This window comes from Trachymyrmex cornetzi, unplaced genomic scaffold (assembly GCF_001594075.2).
Source record: "Trachymyrmex cornetzi isolate Tcor2-1 unplaced genomic scaffold, Tcor1.1 scaffold621, whole genome shotgun sequence".
In the NCBI taxonomy this organism is placed as follows: domain Eukaryota; kingdom Metazoa; phylum Arthropoda; class Insecta; order Hymenoptera; family Formicidae; genus Trachymyrmex; species Trachymyrmex cornetzi.
In genome coordinates this window covers 202,867-223,868 of record NW_017299939.1, presented here as the reverse complement: position 1 = coordinate 223,868, position 21,002 = coordinate 202,867, and the positions used below count along the sequence as shown (strand labels likewise).

Here is a 21,002-nt window from a genome sequence, read left to right as displayed (position 1 = left end):
ATTTAATCTACGTTATAAATCTACATATTATTAATAAATAATATACTAAGTATATATATAATATCCATATAATAAATATATATATAATATCCATATGATAAATATTTGTTGCAATAATTCTTACAATGCTATCTCTACCTAGAATATTGTTTCAGATTTATCTCTTAGAAATATCCAGCAAATTTGCATAACCATTTACATAAAGCATATATAATATAAATCGTATAAAATAACTGTTATAAAATAACTGTTTAAATATTCGGTTATTTGTGGATAACGATAATCGTCATAACCGTTACAGAAAAATAACTATTTAGCTCATCTCTAATGAAAAGAATGATATACGCTCTTCTACAAAGACGAAATAACTCAGACGTGGATCGGGGAGAGGATCGATGACGGCGCGCGGTAGAAAGGGCTCACAATCGCCATTGGTCCTTTTAGCCGCGGAAGCGTGGAGCCGAGTGGATTTACGGCGCGCAAGGATGAACATTGAGATTGGCACGGGTAGCCCGGAGACTAATGGACGCGCCATTCGCGAAAATGGCCGCCACACCGTGCCCGTAAACAGAAATAGCACGATATGGTTCGGTAAGGACTATCATCAACGGTGGAAGTTGAAATCTGGAACCGTACGTCACCAGCTATATCGTTTGTATTTTTATTTCGGAACCTCAGAAGTACTTTTTTTTAGAATTAATATCCATTCCAAATTATTGTCGAAAGGTTTGTCTTCTTTTAAAAATTAAATTATAAATCTTTCAAATATGAATATATTGCTGTCAAATTAATTGAGATTTTTGCACAAGCAAAAATTTGAGTATTATAACCACTGACTTGTTGAATATCGCTACTGATAAATTGTAAAGTTTATTCATGAAATACAACTGTCAAGATATAATAAAGAAATGTGACGTTTCTGAAGTACAGTGAGAACCACTGCGCTTAGTTCGCTAAACGCGTGAAGAAGTGTTTTGCGGTACTTTTTCATGATGTTCTTCACGTGGCAGAAGCGTTTATCCATTGCTAAAGCGCGAACGGGAAAGAGAGAAGCGACCATCGTTTTACCGGCATAAAGTTTCGAGATAGAGGGGTCAAAGAAGGCGGTTGCTGCGCGAGCATCCTGCGCATTTGGGACCAATCGGAGATCCACCTTTTGATCCCAGATGAGCCCTTTTTCGCTGCGGCAAAATTCGCTAGTGCGCAAGCCGAATCGTCGAGCTCAAGCACTTTTTTTGGAATGAACCATAAAACGCGTGAATGCCTCGATAAAATAGGAGTATAGGAAATCCATCGTATGAATTTATAAAATTATCCTGTACCGATCGTATCGATAGAAAACACGATATCTTAATAGAAACACACTGAGAAAAAAATATTGTCAATTTTAATAAATATTTAGTTGAATATACATGCCAGCTAAATATTTACTTACAGTTTATATATATATATATATTCAACTAAATATTTATTAAAATTGACTATATTTTTTTTCAGTGCAGTAATGAAACAGAAATGAGATTGATTAAAGAAGTAACAGACTTTTTTTATAATATATCGTATATGTGTAAATAAAATATATATATTTTAAGTGGCAAAACTTAAAAAAATGTAAGCTTTCACTGTTACATGTATAATTTTAATGAAGACCATAAATAATCACATCAGACGATTGATGTTAAAATTTAAAATCCCGCAAATATAATTTGTGTATTTGATTCTTAATATATTGATAATTGTTAATAAAGATACTATTATATATTAAATCGTGTTTATAATAAATTTCACGGATCCCTCAGTCGCATAAAAAGAAAGGCAAAATATTTCACAAATGATGTGATTAGAAAGCTATTAGTTCTAAAATAGGAAATCTGCTATAAACCGCCGCGATCCTGCGATCCCTACTCCGATCAGAAAGATATCGGGTAAGTGGGGGTTTTCCGAGGTGCGAGATATTCTTCCAACCTCACGGGATGACCTTCCCGTGGGAAGCTGGTGGGGATGTTGGGAGATCCTTCTCTGGACCATAGACACGTGCCACTTGTCATACTTTCGGAAGTACTTGCTTTCGGACGGTTCGAAGGGAGATTAGTACGAGATCAGGTGTGATCGATCAAAGAAGAAACGTGTGTTAAACCGCTTACAGCTGACTCTCGTAGACATTTTTGGCTGTATAAAATATTTCGCCAATTAAAAAATCATTTGATTTCAATACGCGACGGTAAATAATGATACGGCAGACTGTAATTGAGTCAAAAACCTGTCTAAATAATTTATATTAATAACTGTGAAATCTAAAGAAGAAAGAAACGTGAAAAAAATTATTGGATTACTTCGTTATTAAATGTAAAGTGCGCGAATTTAAATTATTATTGGAACGTATGCCGTCGTCCGAGTGAAATCAAAATCGTCTATTGTAGTAGAGCTCGATGATTTTTCACAAGATGGAACTCTATCAAAACCGCGAGAAAATGAACGATGCCGTTTATGATCTCCGCCGGACACGATCGCTTCCGAGTGAGAACGAAGCCTTTTCAAACAACATCGAGAGAGGCTGCATATCACCGACTGTCAATCGAGAGTCTATCGAGTATGCATCCGATTCCAGCTGCGAGGGTTATAGGGAGTTTCAGAAACAACAAATCGAAAGAAGAAATTCATCCCCAATTGCAGCGTCCAGTGCTTTTACTATCGACAGTATTCTTGGGAGAAATGAGAAAAGAGAAATTTCGAGAATAAATAATTCCGGTGATAAAGAGGAAGATCAAGACGATACGGATGACAGGATAGAGGGACACTTTGTCAAGCCAACAGCGATACCAGCCACACGTTCTGGTATGTTCAGAAAATTAGATTATCATGCCAAAAATTTTTGTATTTGTATAAAAAAATAAAATAATTTTAAAAATAAAATAATTTCAATATTAACGAAAGATATTCGATACTTTTAAAGTTTTATCTAAAGTTTTAATTTAGAAGAAAAAATATAATAAAACATATCATAAAATAAATTCCCGCAAATCCATAGACAAATAAAATAATTACGTAGGTATAAATTACATTAGTCGGTTTTTATTTTAAGGTCGTCCTAAATATATCTTAATTAAAATACTTCTTAAGATGTCATAAGTCAATTATTATATATAGCCAATTACGGTCTTACATATAAAAATCAAGTATGAATACCGGCTATTGTATATTGTTTTAAAATATTGACAATAAAGAACTCTTTAAGATATACACGGAAGCTTTTCAAATATTTATAAGAAAAGATTGTACGATTTAATAAATACAATGCAATATAATTTAATAGATATAGAAGGGAGTTTGTATACTCATGCGGGATTGCCGTACTCCGAAGGTGCACTATCTGATCCCTCGGCATATTCTGCAACATCACTCGCATCAGCTTCATTACTATATAGTAGCTGGTTTGCTCAAACAAAGCCTGGACAGCTGTTTGGTTTACAAGGTAAGACTTTTAGAACCTAATTTAGTTTCTATATCAAAGTATATCGAATCTATTCGTCATAATCTTGTCTGAAAATACGATATCTTTTCTTTAGAGTTTATAGAGTTTGTCTCTCGAAAAATTCAATGCATTAGAAATAAAATCTATTACATCAAATCTGTCTGATTTTGGGAGTACTCAATGCTATCAGTTAATTACAAAAATATACAACAAGTACGATGGAAAAATCTTCGCGATGCTAGAAAGCTTTTTCGTGTCTAAGGCACTAACGCTTTCGGAGAATCGCGACGACAAAGGACTCTAATTATTATCCACTCGTAATAACTTACCACCGTAATTCTATTTTCGCGCACAATACCGGAAGAGGTGTGAGATGGGCACCCTCTTTCTCGGCCTCAACGAATATTGGATATTATACGAGGCGCCTGCGATAACAGCTTTTCGACACGCGAGGCACACATCAGTGGCCCAGTTGTTGCATCCCCTTGTTTTTGACATGCTACTGGCGAAATATTAATATTTAACCGCGTAAAAATCGCACATTAATCAAATTTTGTAGTATTGTATTTTTCCTAGCACTCAACTTTACGCAAAATTTCAGAATTTTATCATTCTATTAAACATTTCTTACAATTTCTATCACTCTTTTAAATATTGATTTATTTAATATAAGTAATATAATTATAATATTACAGATTTGTCACAACTTTGTTAAATAATAATCTATATAAAGCTGTAGAAAAATTGCCATATTATATATAGGAAAAGAATTTTGTTGTAGCATAAAAATTTAACTAGATATCGATCTGAAAATAATTTTGTTGGACCATCAAAATAATTATGTGGGAAACTCAAACATGACAAGCAATGCTACAAAAAGTTTTGACATTCTAGCAACCATTTCGAGCATCCTACATAATTATTTTGATAGTCTAACAAAATTATTTTCAGATCTGTATCTAGCTATATTTTTAGATATTTCAGCAAAACCATTCTTTATGTGCGGCAATTCTTAGTTAAAATCCCGAATATTTCATGATTCTGCGATAAGATTAAAATCCGCCATAGCGTTGTTTCTCCCTTTTCGGCTACTATCCGCCATACTGTTAGGAGCCCATTTATCAGCACCGTTGGTCTAACTATCTTCCACGAAGGTGTTAAATGTCTCTGTACACTCGTAAATCTTGGTCCGGTTCTTCTTCTTCGTCACCGTGCGTATTCTTCTTTCCGGTCATCACAGCAGTCTTTCATTTCTGAGAATGAGATCATCTCGTCTGCGATTGTGTTTATTATATTTATAATCAAACTTACTCTCCCGCATAGTTTAATCTAGATCACGCAATAAAACAACATTCAATTTCTTTAGGAATTAAATTCATTTAAATTTTTCGTGTTTAATAAACATGTCACATTACACGTGTTTAATAGACGTATCTTCTGCTGCTGCAAAAATGTTAGATAAACACAGATATTATAGATGTTATAAAGAAACAAAGCGTTTCTTAAATATTATTTGCACGGCATACATTGCACTAACAAGTTTCCTATATTAAGCGTAAGGAATTATGTGTATTAAAACATTTAAAATCTCTAAAACCTGCTGCGAGTTTCGAATTTGCATAATAGTTAACACAACGTTATAAATTAAGTGATACTTTAGATAGTTAGATATTTTCTGAATTAGAAAAGAACTCCGAAGTGTAACTTAAGGTTAAAAAACAGTGAGATGTTTTGAAAATGTTCGAATGAAATCCAAATTTTTTCGTTTAAGATGCAATTTATCTAACATTATCCGAGGTAAATTCTTTTATATAAAGTATAAATATGCTAACTGTTCTCCGTAAGGTAAAAACTGTTCTCCGTAATAAAACTTAACTGTTCCCCGTAGTCGTAGAAACGCTGGAAGGGTCCTGTAAAAACGTAAAGGTCTTGTACAAATACGCGACATCTATTTGTTGACTTGTCGTGTAAGGGCCGCTCGGCTAACTGGTGATTAAACACAAGAGAGGAGCAAAAAGAGTTCCTATTTCTATGTAAAAATATCGCAATCTTGGGTACTCCGTTTCTCGCATACTTCATCACGCGTTTGTACTATTTTCAGAATTCGAACAGATTGTCAATGAGAAAAAAATTATTCTGTTATAAACAATTTGTAAACTATTTTAACATTATAGATTCTCATATTTACGATGCAGCATTTCTAAATTAATTATACTTTTTCTTATATATTTGTACGTATATATAAATTATAAGAATGTCACGGAAATAAAAAATAATGAAATTATACGAATCAAAAATTCAATCAAAAATTATTCTAAAATAAATAATAAAATGTAAATAATCACGGATTCTCTCTCTCTTTTCTTTAAATGATATTTACTCGGATATTTAGCAGATTAAATAATATTCTTGTAATATAATTTCAAATTTGAAAGCGAAATAGAAAAGAATCAACTTGGTTCAGATATAGTAGTACCAGAATAGTTGTTACTTTAAAATGCTGCATCGCGCTTCAGTATTTGCTTTCTAGCACAAATTATTCGTGGATATTTGCCAACGTAGTTAACAATCATCCTATTATTTTAGTGCAACTAATTACGTTATAATGTCTTGTATATGCTTTTCAAAGGAAATGTGTAGTACTTCTTTGCACTACGATGATAATCGCATCCAAACGTTCTCCGTCATAAACTGTTTGCACAACTCGTTACCGCTTTGCCTCGATGATGTTGACTGTAGGATGTCACACATTCTGCAAACAGTCCTACACGTTTCAGAGATGTTCGATGATCCTAGACAGGACTCGACGGATGATGCCTCGAAATCTTGAAGTGATAATTAAGCACGAGCTGGCGAAGTTAGTCGTGCAATTAAGACGCGGGATTAGAATATTAAATTTTGATTATCGCGACAATAAATCTCCGAAAATGCCAGTATCAGAAACTGTCAAAGGACTTAAAGGACTCTCATGTAATTAGCAACGACTATGTAGTCGATCGATTCCGCGATTACGTAGAACACAAATTGGCAATAACTTTACATCAATATTATAATTTTCATTCAAACAGTATAACTCCCGGGAAAAAATATTATATACATATATGGACATATTTTATATATAATTATATATAATTATATGCAATTATACATGAAACATTTTTTTCCAGGAATGTAATATGATTTCAAAATAGTTACATCGTTGAGTAAAAAATTATACATTAATGTCGTATTATTTAACTTGTGTTCTGCAAGGCGATATTGATCTAGTTTATATATACTTGATACTATATATAACTAGTACTATATAGTACTATATATAACTAGTAACTTTTTATTGAATTATCTTAATTTCGGCGGTACGTGTAAACATATACATGATATGAATATTTAGTTAATCATTTTGATGCATATTGTACCAATTTAATATATCATTCTTTAAATACATTGCTGAAATTGAGAGAATGTAATAGAAAATTACTAATTAGTATGCATATCAAATGCTCGGTGTAAAAGGGGTCATTCAGTAATTGCTAGTACGATGAGATAAGGACTGATTATTTTTACAGCACCTAAACCGAGTGGCAGGAGATCGAGAAAACCGGGTATCGATCGGAAACCACGTCAAGCTTACAGTGCAAAACAGCTGGAGAGACTTGAAGCGGAGTTTAAGGTATGACTCGTGATTTCCTTAATTCCTATTGTTCATGCGACCAATTCATTTGACGACATTATAATTTCTTTTCATACATTTTTGGTCCTCGTAGATTGACAAATATCTCAGCGTGAGCAAGCGGATGGAGTTGTCCAAGTGTTTGAATCTCACCGAGGTGCAAATCAAGACGTGGTTCCAGAATCGCCGCACGAAGTGGAAGAAGCAGCTCACGTCCAGGTTGAAGATCGCGCAAAGGCAAGGACTGTTTCCACCGACGTATTTCCCGACCACCCAGTATCCTCTTCTTCCGTACTATGCGGCGCCTTTGATGTTCGGCACCCCTTTGTCGGACGACGCGAATTCTAGCTTGCCGACCCGATCCGCTGTATCGTCTTCGGATACGGTCTGACGCAGTACAGACTCGAACTACTTGGTCGATCGTCGGCCGGACGATTGCGAAGTGCAATAAGACCTTCCGTTGGCTACTGCAAAGTTCTCGGTGTTGCTCTGTCTTTTTTTTTTTTTTATTTATGTTACCTCATATTCTCATTTGAAATTTAGACACCGTTGATATAATTGTAAGAAATCTGTATTGTAAAAGTGTGCGAACTGCAAAGTGACTTCTTTCTTTAAGATTTCTCGATATTATTGAAACTTTGTTATACATAAATGATGATTGTATACATATTTACGTTACAAGTGTGCAAAAATTTCGGGACATGCTCTGAATTCATTCGTGACTTTCTGCAGTAGCAAAGCAAGATTACTCTCTAAATCTCATGGAGTGAAATCTCACTCGAAGAGACTGAAAATTTAGCCTGTCTTGAAAAAAGAGTGAAAATACGGCCACTCTTGTTCACTCTTTTTAAAGAGATTTATTCTTTTGAAATGAAATTTACTCCAAAGGAATAAAATTTCAATCCCTTTTTTGGAGTGAGGTTCCATCATCTATTCTAGTATTATACTCTAAAAGAGGGATTGAGATTTCACTCCTTCGGAGTGAATATCATTCCAAAGGAGTAAATCCCACTTTAAAAAGAATGAAAATCTGCCACTCTTGAACAAGAGTGGCCGTATCTTCACTCTTTTTTCAAGATACGCTAAATTTTCAATCTCTTCGAGTGAGATTTCACTCCACGAAATTTATAGAGAGTATATTTGAATAACAATTGCATAGGCGATTTATTCAAATTATCAGTTATTCCCTAGATCGATTACTTTTGTTGTATATAAAGTGATAATTGTAGATTTATGTAACACCTACGAGGATATGAAAAATAGATGACTGAATTTACTCATAATGTTTTTCAGTAACAGAACAAAAGATTGCGTTCTGATGACGTAGGAGATAGACAGTAATTACAAATTACGTACGATATGTTATTTAAATCGATTTCGTTTTATATAAAACGTGACGATAACGGATTTATATAACGCATACGGAAAAATGTGTGAAAGAGGTAGACGAATTTACTTGCTCTGAATTTACTTTACTCCGAATTTACTTACGACTTTACACGTTTCCGGCGAGACGAGATTCCATCCAAGCGGCAGTCATGTGCAAGTGACGTGGAAGCGACACAAACGGCTATATGAAAATACTATGTAGGGAATACATGAAAAGTAATATGGAAACGCTATGGAAATGACGTTGATACAGACGAAGTGCCCAACGTCTCACGTTTTTTTTTCTCTTCCAAGCGGCCGTTAAGAAAAGCCGTACTCATCCTCGAAGAACTTATGAAACAAGGCACAAAGAAGCGGTTTAATTGAAGGATTTGAGGTGCGCGAGGAAAAAAATGTACCTTATCGTCTTTAATAAAGAGCGAGATAAAGGGCTAGGAAATTTCTTATCGTCAAATTACATGACGAAGTATCACGAAGAATGCAAGGAGGATAAGGAGACTGTGCTCAATGAAATAATTATATGTACGTAAGATTCTGATTCGAACTATTATACATAATTTAGCGTTTTCCGCTTACACGCGCGCAAATGGAACAAAGCTTACGCGGCAGGGTATAATTTATCGACGAGCAGATACGGGCCAAGCCGCAGAGCATTACATGTGTTATCGAAGTGATTCGTATGCACCGTGCAATTCAAATATACACTCGAGTTAGGGTCGCGCATCTCTATGTAAAGTTTATTGGAGAGCTACAGCAATGTAGCTTAAAAATGAAAGAGGTATATTGTGAATTATCAAACGCACAAGGAAAAAAACGTAAAATAGTATCGAGAGGAAAGCCCTTATGAATAAGTAGTTTCGCTGCGTCAATAAATTATATTCTATCGAAAGCCTTCTTTCTCTTTGACGAAGTAATACACGACGAGTTACTTTTGCTTAAATCTTGCACAAGCGCGAAGGAACAAAATCTGATGGAAAAAATGCAGGAATAGTTACAAGATCTCATGTAGCCGTGAGCTTAAGCGTAAAAGTGCAGTGGTATAATGGAAAGTTAACACTAGAAGTACTAAACGGTCAATATTGACAGTTTTAACTTTTTAAATTAATATTATATTTTTTTGTGTAAAAGAATTTTGAAATTTTTTTACTTTTGAATAATTAGTCCTTTATATTGATGAAATATGGTCTTTCATTATTTTCTTCATTTTTATGGTAACTTATGATCTTTAAGGTTTTTCATTTTCTAGTTAACTTGAGGTTTAAGCCTGAGATACAATTGAAAAGCAATAGGAGCAGGGAATAACAAATTTCAACCTATTAGAAACTATGTATTCTCGTATACATAGTTTCTGACAGATTGAAATCTGTTGTTTCCTGTTTCTATTACCAATGTTTTTCAATCGTGTATGTGACTTTAGACTTAACTTGTTTATGCCCGTTTCTACCAAGATAGTTTAATTTTAATTTTGATTCAACTAAATCATATTTTTCTAATTTTATAAATTAGAAAACTATGAAGACTCTATAACAGAGTCAGGCTATAAGATGACAAATTTTAAATTGTTGTTTTTCTCAACTTCAGTTAAAATGAGGTAGCATCTATAAAAGGAGACAGTACATGTATTCTTCTTTTTCTGACTCTTGTTCTGACAAAATTGCTCGTTTTCATCAATGTAGATTAACTTGGTTCAACTTATTCTTCATCCTTTTCTAATTTTTAGAACTGGAAAAAGATGAAGATTAAGTTGAACCGAGATTAAAGTTAATCTATATTGGTGAAAATGGGCATAAGCTTAATCACAAGTTGCTCAGAAAATGAAAAACCGAGTCTCATCAAGTAAGAAACATTGGTACTTCTAGCGTTAATGGGTTCGCGATGCATATAATTATTCTTTCCGCCGAGTAATCAAGCGTTAATTAGTCCGGGTAAGTTCGGGGAAATTCGCGACGTGTCAGGCGTTCCTCTTCCCGCAGCACCTCTCGTTCGTTGGCTGACGTTTTTCCGCATTATCGTCGCGCCTGGCGGTCGACTTATCAGTCTCGCAGGCGGCGTGCCGTCCCGCCGGGCACTTCGTTCGCGTCAACCCCGGAAACATGGCAAACTTCTTGTGCTTTTTCGCACGCGGCACCGCGCTCGTGCCGGGGCAGAGTGTGCTGGTCTCCCGTGTCCTCACTTTGACGGACGACTGCACGGTGTGTACCAGTAGCAACGGGCTGCAGCTCTTATCGAGCACCGGGGACGTCTCTACGTGAAATTTATGAGCCGAAACTTGGACGCACTTGTCAGACTGCTCCGGCTTGGAGATCGCCGTGGCGGCCGCGATCGCCAGCGTGTTCTGAGCGCACAAGTAGCAGCAGCTCTTCGCGAAGTCGTCCGCGATCGATGGCGGTTTCATGGGAACCCGTTTCTCGACGACGAGGTCATCGTCGTGCGTCACCAGACGTGTGTCCACGGGCGGCGGGACATGCTCATCGAGTTTATGGCTCACTTTCCTCTCCTCCCCCTCCGTTATTACTTTCCTTCTCCTCTCCTCTTCTATCATTACTTTCCTTCTCCTCTCTTCTTTCTCCCTTTTTCTTCTTTCCTTTCTTTCCTTCTTGATGATGTCCTCTGAGACGTCCTTATCTACAATCTCCACCACCTCGTCTTGTTTACGAGTTCTCCTAGACTTCTTCGGGACGTCTCGATACTTTATCGATTCTCGATGCGGCATAGTTGATACACCGGCGACCGCCATCACATCATCAGGCTCCTCGCACTTCTCCTTACTTCGTGTCTTTATTCGTTCGAGAAGCTGTCTCTGCTTTCTCAAAACGTGTTGGGAACATCTTTTCTTCGCGCGGCACAATCTCAAACACCATAAACGCAGTTTAACGCAGGATTTCGACCGGCGTCTGCGTGGCAAAATGATATCCCGCGTATCAACGCTCTTATGTGTTTGTTCCGTTTCCTCGGGATTTCTCGTTATGTCTCGCTGATTTTCCTTTGGATTGTAGACACGCCATTCACGATTAGCAGTGGGCTGATCTGATGGCGCTTCTGTGAATTCAATTCAAGAATTGATATCTTGATCCGATAATAGTCCCAAAATGCCGATAATTATGTATATGTAAGTAAAAAGTATTAATCCTCCAATGCTGACGTCAAAATCTATAACACAGTTAAGCTAAGTCTGTGAGACCCATTTAATTTATATTGGCTGCACGCTAATTAATTTCAAGAACCCAAAATAATTTAACTTATATAAAAAGAATATTAACAATAAGTTTGTTTAAATAAAAGAGAAAAGCGATATTTAATTAAAGTAGATCTTTGGTATCTAAGTCTATTTTTAATAATTTGATATAATTTTGTTTCTGAAAAATATGACTTTTATGGAAAGAAAAATCAATTATTCCATTTATTACTCCACGAAAAATTTGTAGAAGAATATCAATTATTACTTCACGAAAATAGAAGAGAATTAAAAGGAACAGACGTCTAAAATTATTGATTTCGAAAATATTACTCTTTTTGATGCAAAAGTTTTTTTCTTACTGTAAAAATATAAAAGTCTCACACATAAAAATATTTCAAATTTGCAAATATAATATATAAACATGCTACAAAATATAATTTTGAGAGGATGTAATAAGTTCACCGTCAGTTCCGGAGGATTAATATAAATATGGAATGATAATTATACCCCGAGAGTTTCTTGAGAGTATTTAATTCTCTAATTAAATTAAATCATTCGTTCGTTTTCACATGTTCAGACATGTATACTGTTTTTGATGTATTAAATTCTGATGTATTTCGGATTTTTACAACAAAAAGAGAAACGATACCCGTAGCATAGAGAATTGAAAACGAAAATGAAGTAGGAATATACCGAGGAAATGGAGTTATTTTTCAGGCTGATTCAAAGAGTTGAATATATACGTTGCTTACTACTAGATCCATACGTTGAGGAATACGCAGCATTTTGCGATAAATGCGTTTCGTATTCCGTTTGTGCATTTTTTGAAGCAGATATTTGTTCCTTAGGACGTCGTGATGAATGATCGTTGTACCAGGCGACGTGTGGAGATCGATCTGTATTTACAGATTCATCCGAATTCACTGTAGAACGCATTTTCGTCCAAATGGATTGTTTTGGATTCCATTCGTTAAGGATTTAAAAGATTAATAATAGATAAGTAGCTTCTGTGTATAAATTACTGCTCTCAATTTACATCTAATAAATTATTTCTTCCAATCGTCGGGCCTTCGGAGAGAAAGAGATAGAGAATATATTATAGATAAATATGCGATTTTTAACCTTTTTTTAATTCAACTTTATTAACTCTCTAATTAATTTAATTGTCGAGCCATAGATAGAAAGGTTATATTCATTAAGATTAACATATCGCACTTTTGGATAAAAATGAACAAATGAAATTATATTAATATATCTATTTCATTCCAAAATAATGGTTTTTTACTTCTTGTTAATAAAAAATGAAATTGGCGTGTTCCCTTTGTATTTCGTCATATTGAAATGTCAGATGAATTAGTGAAATTTCTGTGTTTAACCAAAACTGTCTGTGTCTTAATTCATTGCTAAGAACTTTGCCGCGAGAAGAGACATCTATCAATATAATTAATATATATTGAAATTAATTCCACCAATTAAGGGCTAACCGCAAAAAAAAACACGAGCCAATTTATTCATTAAATAAATAAGTTGCCTTAAATATTACGTCGTAAGTATTATTTCTCTGTAGCAGTAAAAGAGAATTTTCTTTATCGCTTGTATAAACGAAAACTTAATTGTCTTGTAAATAACAATTTTGATGACATTGCAGTCTAAGATTAAAAGAACATGAAATAAAAATGTCAAATTACAATAACTGACAAAGAATTATGGGCAATAATTTAATTGCGAATAAAACGTGCATGTATCTTTATTATGAAACGTGCATTATTATGAAAATCTGTGTAAAATTTGAGTTAACTTCGCTTTTAAAAAAATATTCTTATTTTCGCGGATTAAAGCGGATCTTATAGTGCTTAAGTTTTCTGTGTGAATTTATGATACATACATCTAATTTAGCAAATTACGCGTCGAAATCTTTTTCAGTCTTGAGCAAAACCGGAGTAATAAACATCTTATTAAATTGACAAGCAATTTAATAGATAATTTTTCATGCTAATTAATAAGCATCTTAAAATGAAGAATATTATAATAATCAAATGTTAATGAGAATTTTAAATCTCGTGACTTACGCACTCTCTCTTGCGAATAATTTTACCGCCTGAAAAATAATTGCCTCGAAGCAAAGATAAGCTAATACATAGGGGCACCAAGGGTGACGTTTTCAGATGCAACCCAACACATGTAAATAAACATGCGGGGGCGAGATCAGATCGAGCGACGTGAAGGCAGTCACGAGCGTTACGTTGCGCCGCGTCAATGCCGGGTGACGTCACGTTGGGAAGCGCGATGGCGGCTGCGCCGTGCGGTAGCTGGCGCCATCTCGCGGCGTCGTTTCTCGGGCGCCCGGAGACAGTCAGGCGGTTCGTTCGCATCGCGCACGGACGTTGCAGCTGGTCGCAGTCAGGGAGGTCGAAGGTGGTAGGACTGTGTCAGTGGCGACGGTGGCGACTGTTCGCGCGCGCACGCCTTCCCTCCAGTCCCGTGAGCGTGTGTGTGTGTGTGTATGTTTTGTTGCCGTTGCGATATGCGTTCGTTAAATATCGAGTGGCCGTTGTCGTCCTTGTCGCGCCGTGCGTGAAGTAAGCGGCAGTAGGGAGATCCCCCGCCGTCAGCTGTTTGCGAGCCAGCACGACGGGTCTTGTCATCGACGCGGAACGGCCGAACGCACTGTGAAGCCGTGTGGGGAAAGCGCGGAGAGGAGGCGAAACGGAACGGCGAGCAGGCGAGCGAGCGAGCGAGCGAGCGACGCGCGTGAAGTTAGTCGCGGAAGTCAGTCTACGAGGGGCGGACCGAATTCGTGCACGGTGTCGTGCGTGTGCGCGAGTTGCGTCGGTCGACACTCGGTCGTGCGGTGTCCGCGTGCGAGGCGCGATTCCCGACGGGAAAATAATGGCGTAGACCTCGGGCCGCGCTCCGGAAACGACAGAGAAAGAGAGAGTGCGTAAGTCACGAGAGGCGAACGAGTGGAAAGAGGAGGAGAAGGAGAGAACGGTAACAACGAGGGAAGAAGAGAAAGAGAGAGAGAAAGAGAAGGAGACGCGCGCCGCGTTCATATTCGCGTCGTGGCGGTGGCCGTATCGAGAGCGCAGCCGATCGTCCGCGTCGTCCTCGCCGTCGCCCACATACACAGATTATCTCACCGCGGAGCGGAGTGGAGCGCCGAGTAACTAACTCATCATCATTGTCGTCGTGGTGATCGAGACGAGTCTTTGGTGTTGTGTGCAGTGCTGCTGGAGAGCGAGGAGTTCGAGTTCGAGAGAGAGATAGAGAGGAGGTGGTGCTAAACGGCGTCGTTCTTTCCCCGCCGCCCCCTGTCGCGGTCAACCCTGTTGCTGGCGTCGCGTCGCGCCTACTTTCGGAGTCGGGCTCTCTGTTTTGTTTGTGTTCCTGTCCTCCGCGCGGGGTGCACGCGTGAGGAGGAGGCGGTGGTGCAGCGGAGGCCGACGCCAGGTATCCCAGCGCGGCGCGTGTCCCGACTGCAGCGGGGAATATTGTATTACGATGATCAGTGACACGTGCGGATACGTTCTCTTCCTGCTGCTGCTGCTGCTGGTCCCGTACATCGAGAGCGGTGAGTGTCTCCAGTCTTCACTGGCCTTTGTACAACGAGCTGTTTCTCTATCAACTAAACCTTTATTTTTAAGTCTTAAGTCACAAAAAATTGACCAGTCACAGTCATTACTATTGTTAGGTTTAACTGTGACTGATCAATTTCTTACGGCTTCAGACCTAATGCTTAAGCGATGGCTTATTGTATACCAGAAATTCTACCGTTATGCTATTCCGGTACACGTAGTCCGTCGGCTTGCAAGAGATGGGCGCGCAAGACGTGACCTGCTCGCGAATTTTGTGTGCGTGGCGTGTGTGCATACGTTCGTTCGTGTGCGTGCGCGTCTCTCGTGAATCATCATCCTTTCACGAGGAGCCCGCCCGTCGTCGCGTGTCTCCATGCATACGTTCGTTCTTTTCGAGCGAAATAGCGTGCGATCGGCTAAAACCGTGTTGCACGACACGTCGCTGGATCATCGTCGGATTTTTCGTTCTCTTCGAACGATCACGATGTACCGTGAGAAAAGTGAGGTGTGGAGTTAGCTCTGCATTTTTTAATTGCTATTTTAATAGTACTAATTGCTGGATTTTAAAAACGTAAATTCTAGAATTCTTAGAACTAAAAATAGATGAAGAGTTAATTAAACCGAGATTAAAATTAAATTACATGGATAGAATCGAGTATAATTCTTAGAACTGGAAAACGATGAAGAGTTAGTTGAACCGAGACTAAAATTAAACTGCATTGGTAGAAACAAGCATAAGACAATCCATACACTCTTTATAAAAACAAGCTAAAAGTCTAATTAGAATTCTCGGAACTATGATTTCGGAGCTAACTTCACACATTCAGAAAAATATCAGAGTCTCGTTAGAGTACGCTCTATTTTTTTATTTCAGTTTTTTTTTAATTTACTCGGCAGGATAGCGTCCTTATTATTAGTACAGCCTGTTCTTTTGTCTGATATTCGTTTTTGTTGTGCATGCGTGATATAAATTTATAGTGAATTTTATTACACTGAAAAAAGGATCTGATAATAACACCAAATATTAAATAAAATAATTTGAATAAAATGTTCGGTTAATAACCGAAAATAATTTTACTAATTAAGTAAGAAAAGTCCTATTTTCAATTAAAACGAATCTTAGTGCTTAAATATTTCGGTATGAATTTATATACATATCCAATTCTTCAAATCGCGCGCCGAAATTTTTTTTCAGTCTTGAAATCCAATTGGTATAATTTTAAAATTTGAACTGGAAATTATATACATTCACCAAAAATATTATCAGGTACGAAGAACCGCCTTAACTGAATATGGCGTTTTTCACTTTGTTTAATCTTATATATCTATAATTGTAACTTAATATTAAATTTTACTTTTCTAAATATTTAGTAAGTATTACCAAACGATTATATTATCATACTTGGTAATATTTACTAAATATCTAGAAAAAAAAACAAAATTATTTTTTATTTTTTACATTACTCGAATATTTAATTGATAGTACTTAACATTTAGTAGTTATTACAAGATTCTTTTCAGTATGCACTTGTGAAATTACATACAGGGGCTTTATTCTCAAAAAATATCACATACGAAAATACTATAATACATTATAATACACGTTACGTATATTATATAATAGATTTTTTTAATGCGTTATAGATTCAAGGATAACCAGAGCTAGTACATTGCGGATTAACTGGGAAATAATTAAGTCGAATATTTTAAAATGTTTCATCTTATAACAGAGTTTACTACGCAGCTTTTTTTATCAGACGCAAAGAAGCTGCAAAACTCACCTTTAAAAGGATAATGGGCTTTAAAATTTTTCATTGTCGTAATTATTACGCGTTGCGTTTCCATTCAAACACAAGATAACTACAGTACATCTTATCTTAGAATAATTTATCTTAATAATGTGTTTTTCGAGAAATCGTTCAAAATTCATCAAAATATTAGAAGTGCAATCGTATGTGTAAATCACGCAAACAATACAAAGATTCCAAACTATGAAAAGTATATGCGCTATTGAAAATTGAATATTACAAAAGAATATTCGGATGGTTTGGTATTTACATGTACGCAATATTTACATAACCGACTCAACTCGATTTTCATTGTTATGTCGAATCGACGATAACGTGAAAATTTATCCATTCCCGTTTTGAAATCAATATACATATACTGTTTTTACTTGTTTAAACCATTCGATTGAAAGATAAAAATGTTTTTCTCATGATAATATTAATATTGCGCATGTGTTGGGTGATATATAACAAGTGTTTTCGCAACTATTACTGTATGATTGTTTAGTTTTTCATATTTTTTATTATAAATATATATATTTTCGCTGTCCAAAACGCGCGTCAGTGTAGGTTTTTTCCTTGAACGTTTTATTATGCTAGAAGGAAACAGATAACACGATGCTGTTATTGTCATCGGAATTTCGAGGATGTTAACTACGTTAAGAAATATCACTGAATTGTGAACCTAAATGAGTCACAGACAATAATATGAATCATCGTCGTAGTCTGATACTTTGCAGCAGCTGTTGCAACTTAAGATTGATGTTATATTTGTCGTACAAGTTTTTCAACCATGTTGATTGGTTATAGAATAGAGAGAAATCCGAGAATTTCTTTATCTTACAACAATTAACATATCTGAAAAGTTGTCGTATGACAAATGTTATACCAATCTAAAGTTTATGAATATCGCTATATGATCTGATTTTCAATCAGCTGATGCGTCGGAATTTAACATTCAAGATTTGTAATTTTTGCACTGTTTATAGCTCTCTCATTGTTTTATTCAGAGTGAATATACATTTTTTTATTAGCTATTATATATAATACATAATATGCGTTGCCTTCACTATTAAATATTAAAATAGCAATGGTGACCCAATCTTTTATATGAATAATACGTCATCTATAAGTAAGAGAAGCCAATCACGATCAAAGTTAGATGTTAAAATAATATTTCTATACGTGTTTTAAATACATTTATCTCAGATATGGAAAGTAATCGGCGCGCAGTCACATATCTGAGATAAATGTATTTAAAGTACATAGAGAAATATTATTCCAATATCTATTGATCAGAATTGGTGCTTCTCTTACTTAGTTAAAATTATAAACATTTTAATTCTCGTTTTAAGTTATCTTCAATATATACAATTTTTGTTAATAATAAAATTGTACAAAGTATGAAGCATGATGATGAAATGAAAGTGAAGCAAACCGTCATATAAAATATGAGGTGCATAATTAATTTATGAAAAATTATAAAAGTTCAATGTTAAAATGATGAAATCAATCATCGATTTTATAAAAAATTTTTGTCGAATATTTTTTTATTGTTGAGGTGTATTTGTTTTATTTGTTTTATATAGTATTGCTAAATTCAATCCCGACTATATTCGATTTGGACAAGTCATATATTCGACGAAACTTTTTTTCGATTTCACGATTTTTTGACATGACCGATTTCATTTTAAATTGGGCTTTTGCGATTCTTGATCGTACATCTCATTTCATATTTTATATGACGGTTTGTTTCAAATTTGTTGTCATTACTCATTATGCTTCATGCATTGTGCGATTTTTATTATTAGCAAGAATTTTATTTTTGTTTATGTAAAAATAAATTTATGTAGGTACACACATGACTTGTGTGGGCTCTCATTTTATTATATCTTCTGAATTATTTTTGTAATAAACAATCTTAAACGCGAGAAACTAATTTTAAATTACGAAATATGCGCAGAATGTTGCATTTATTTCTGAAATCTTAAACGCGAGAAACTAATTTTAAATTGCGAAATACGCGCAGAACATTGCATTTATTTCTGAAAAGGAAATTGATACACTTGTTCTGTCTTGTCCCTCTCGAGCTTTTCCTGAGACATGCGATAGAAAATTAACCCTTTACGCCAGACTCGACGCAGAATTTCACAGCAGCTGAACAGTCGCACGAAATAGTGAGAATAATCCAAGTTGCAAAGGATCCGTGCGCAATCGTGCGCCGAATCGTTGCGAGATGATTGCGAAAGTTCTCTCTTTCTCTTTCGCGCGCGGGTTTGCGATGCGATGTGAATGGCCCTCGACGGAAGTTGTAATCAACGATCACCGCCGGCGCTGGACGATAGCTGTACGCACGATGCGTTCGCGCGTATACGTCATCGTATTATTTACGATTACGGGGAAGAATAAAGTTCCTCCCGTGCGAGGTTCCTGCGTATACAGGCCGACAATCGTGCCAGACAGGCAATTTCGTGAATGTAATTTATAGAGGCGCTTATCCTTCAACTAAAACTATTAAACGATATATGAAAAGTAATTCAGAAGGGGATTAATGGGTCTTACGAGAACGGGTTTATACGAGCCTCACGATTTTCTGCTTAGAATATCAATTCTAAGCAAAATCGTAAGGCTTGTACAAACTTGTTCTCGTAAGACTTGTAAGAACTTATGACTGGAGTTGTAATTCCATGCGTACTGTAATGGACTTTGTACAATAAGCCATTACCTAAGCTTTAAAAACTTAAGCCGTAAGAGGTTGACCAATCACAGTTAAATATGACAAGGCACTATGATTAGTTAATTTCTTACGGTTTAAGACTTAAAGCTTAGGTAATTGCGAGGCTAATTGCTTGTTGTAGAATGCCCATAAGACGTACATTGTTAAATTCATGATGTCATTGTACCTAATTTCAGTTATTTTTAATCATTTTCATAAATCAAGTCATCCACTGCTCTTACTAAATATGTTCTTAGTTTAACTGAAACAATAGTAGTTAAATAATAATTTAACTCAAGAAAATGTATTTTTGACTCAAATTTAATTTATTATTTATCAAGAGTATATGTCGTTTACTTTGAAAATAACCACAGAAATGGATTAATTTACATTTTGGCACACGTTGAAGTTAAAAATCACAAAATGTTATTTAATTCAAGGAATTGCTCCTTTGATGTTTAACAGTCTACAGTCGTTCGTAAATATTTATAATTTCTCATAAACTTTACGTAAATATTACGGCTAATAAGAAGATGTCTATAAAGATATTACATAAAGTTATAAGCATTTCAGTTAAAGCTCTTAGAAGTCTCACGAGACAAGTTACAAGCTTTACAACTCTGCTTAGAATTAACCTGTAAGATACATCAGCCATCGTAAAATCGGTAATTAATATGCAATTTCGGTACGACATGATCTGACGAATCTCGTCAAGTCGTTTCGAAACGAGAGACCGTTGTTTTGTAGTTTCCGTTGTGTTCCCAATCGAACGATTATCCGGAAGTCCTCGCGCGTGTAAGAATCTCGCATGTACGAGACTCTCGTATTTCAAAGGATCTCGCATGCGCGCCGGGACTTCGTAACCGTGCCGAGGTTCTCGCATTCGTGTGAAGGACTTCGCGTGCGCGAGGATTCAGCATGTGTAAAGACCTCCGTACGTGTCGCGGGTGCCTTCGCGTGTGTAAGCAGCTTTTTATACATAAACGAGCTTGCAACGATAAGAGGGAATACGCTTCCCTCGTTCGAAGTCATGGTGCACGAGGATCGTTCCACCGAATATATATTTCTATACTGAAAGAAAAGAATTGTTGCGATTATTATACTCTCTAAATCTGAATCAGTGCACTGTTAAATTTTATAGGGTCAAATTAACTTAATGTGAGTCGCCACTGCTCCTACTAAATATATCGTTATTTTTTACTAAAATGATAATTA

General features: G+C 36.0%; 3 protein-coding genes across 5 annotated transcripts in view; 2 read left to right on the top strand and 1 right to left on the bottom strand.

Annotated features, from left to right (window-relative positions):
* The first annotated feature begins 2,471 nt into the window (after window positions 1–2,471).
* LOC108766790 (homeobox protein engrailed-2-B) lies at window positions 2,472–7,931 on the top strand. Its single transcript, XM_018516293.1, has 4 exons — window positions 2,472–2,835; window positions 3,314–3,472; window positions 7,039–7,142; window positions 7,237–7,931. Exons 1-4 carry the CDS (start codon window positions 2,472–2,474, stop codon window positions 7,531–7,533), a joined length of 924 nt encoding a protein of 307 aa, XP_018371795.1. The 3' UTR covers window positions 7,534–7,931.
* A 1,667-nt stretch (window positions 7,932–9,598) lies between these two features.
* On the bottom strand, window positions 9,599–13,114 carry LOC108766785 (uncharacterized protein KIAA1211 homolog). 2 transcript variants are annotated; one of them, XM_018516285.1, is made up of 3 exons: window positions 12,995–13,114; window positions 12,462–12,777; window positions 9,599–11,570 (listed from the first exon to the last, which is right to left on the bottom strand). In XM_018516285.1, the coding sequence occupies exons 2-3, from the start codon at window positions 12,643–12,645 to the stop codon at window positions 10,483–10,485; spliced, it is 1,272 nt and encodes a 423-aa protein (XP_018371787.1). In that variant the 5' UTR covers window positions 12,646–12,777; window positions 12,995–13,114; the 3' UTR covers window positions 9,599–10,482. The 2 variants fall into 2 exon arrangements, with proteins under 2 accessions (XP_018371787.1, XP_018371788.1); XM_018516286.1 differs by having other exon boundaries at window positions 9,599–11,567.
* Window positions 13,115–14,107: 993 nt separating this feature from the next.
* Window positions 14,108–21,002, top strand: part of kuz (zinc-dependent metalloprotease kuz) — a 141,861-nt gene continuing 134,966 nt past the window's right edge. For both annotated transcript variants that reach the window (XM_018516296.1, XM_018516295.1), the window contains exon 1: window positions 14,108–15,280. In XM_018516296.1, the coding sequence (XP_018371798.1) occupies window positions 15,211–15,280 (70 nt within the window). In that variant the 5' untranslated portion in view covers window positions 14,108–15,210. The remainder of the gene's footprint in view (window positions 15,281–21,002) is intronic.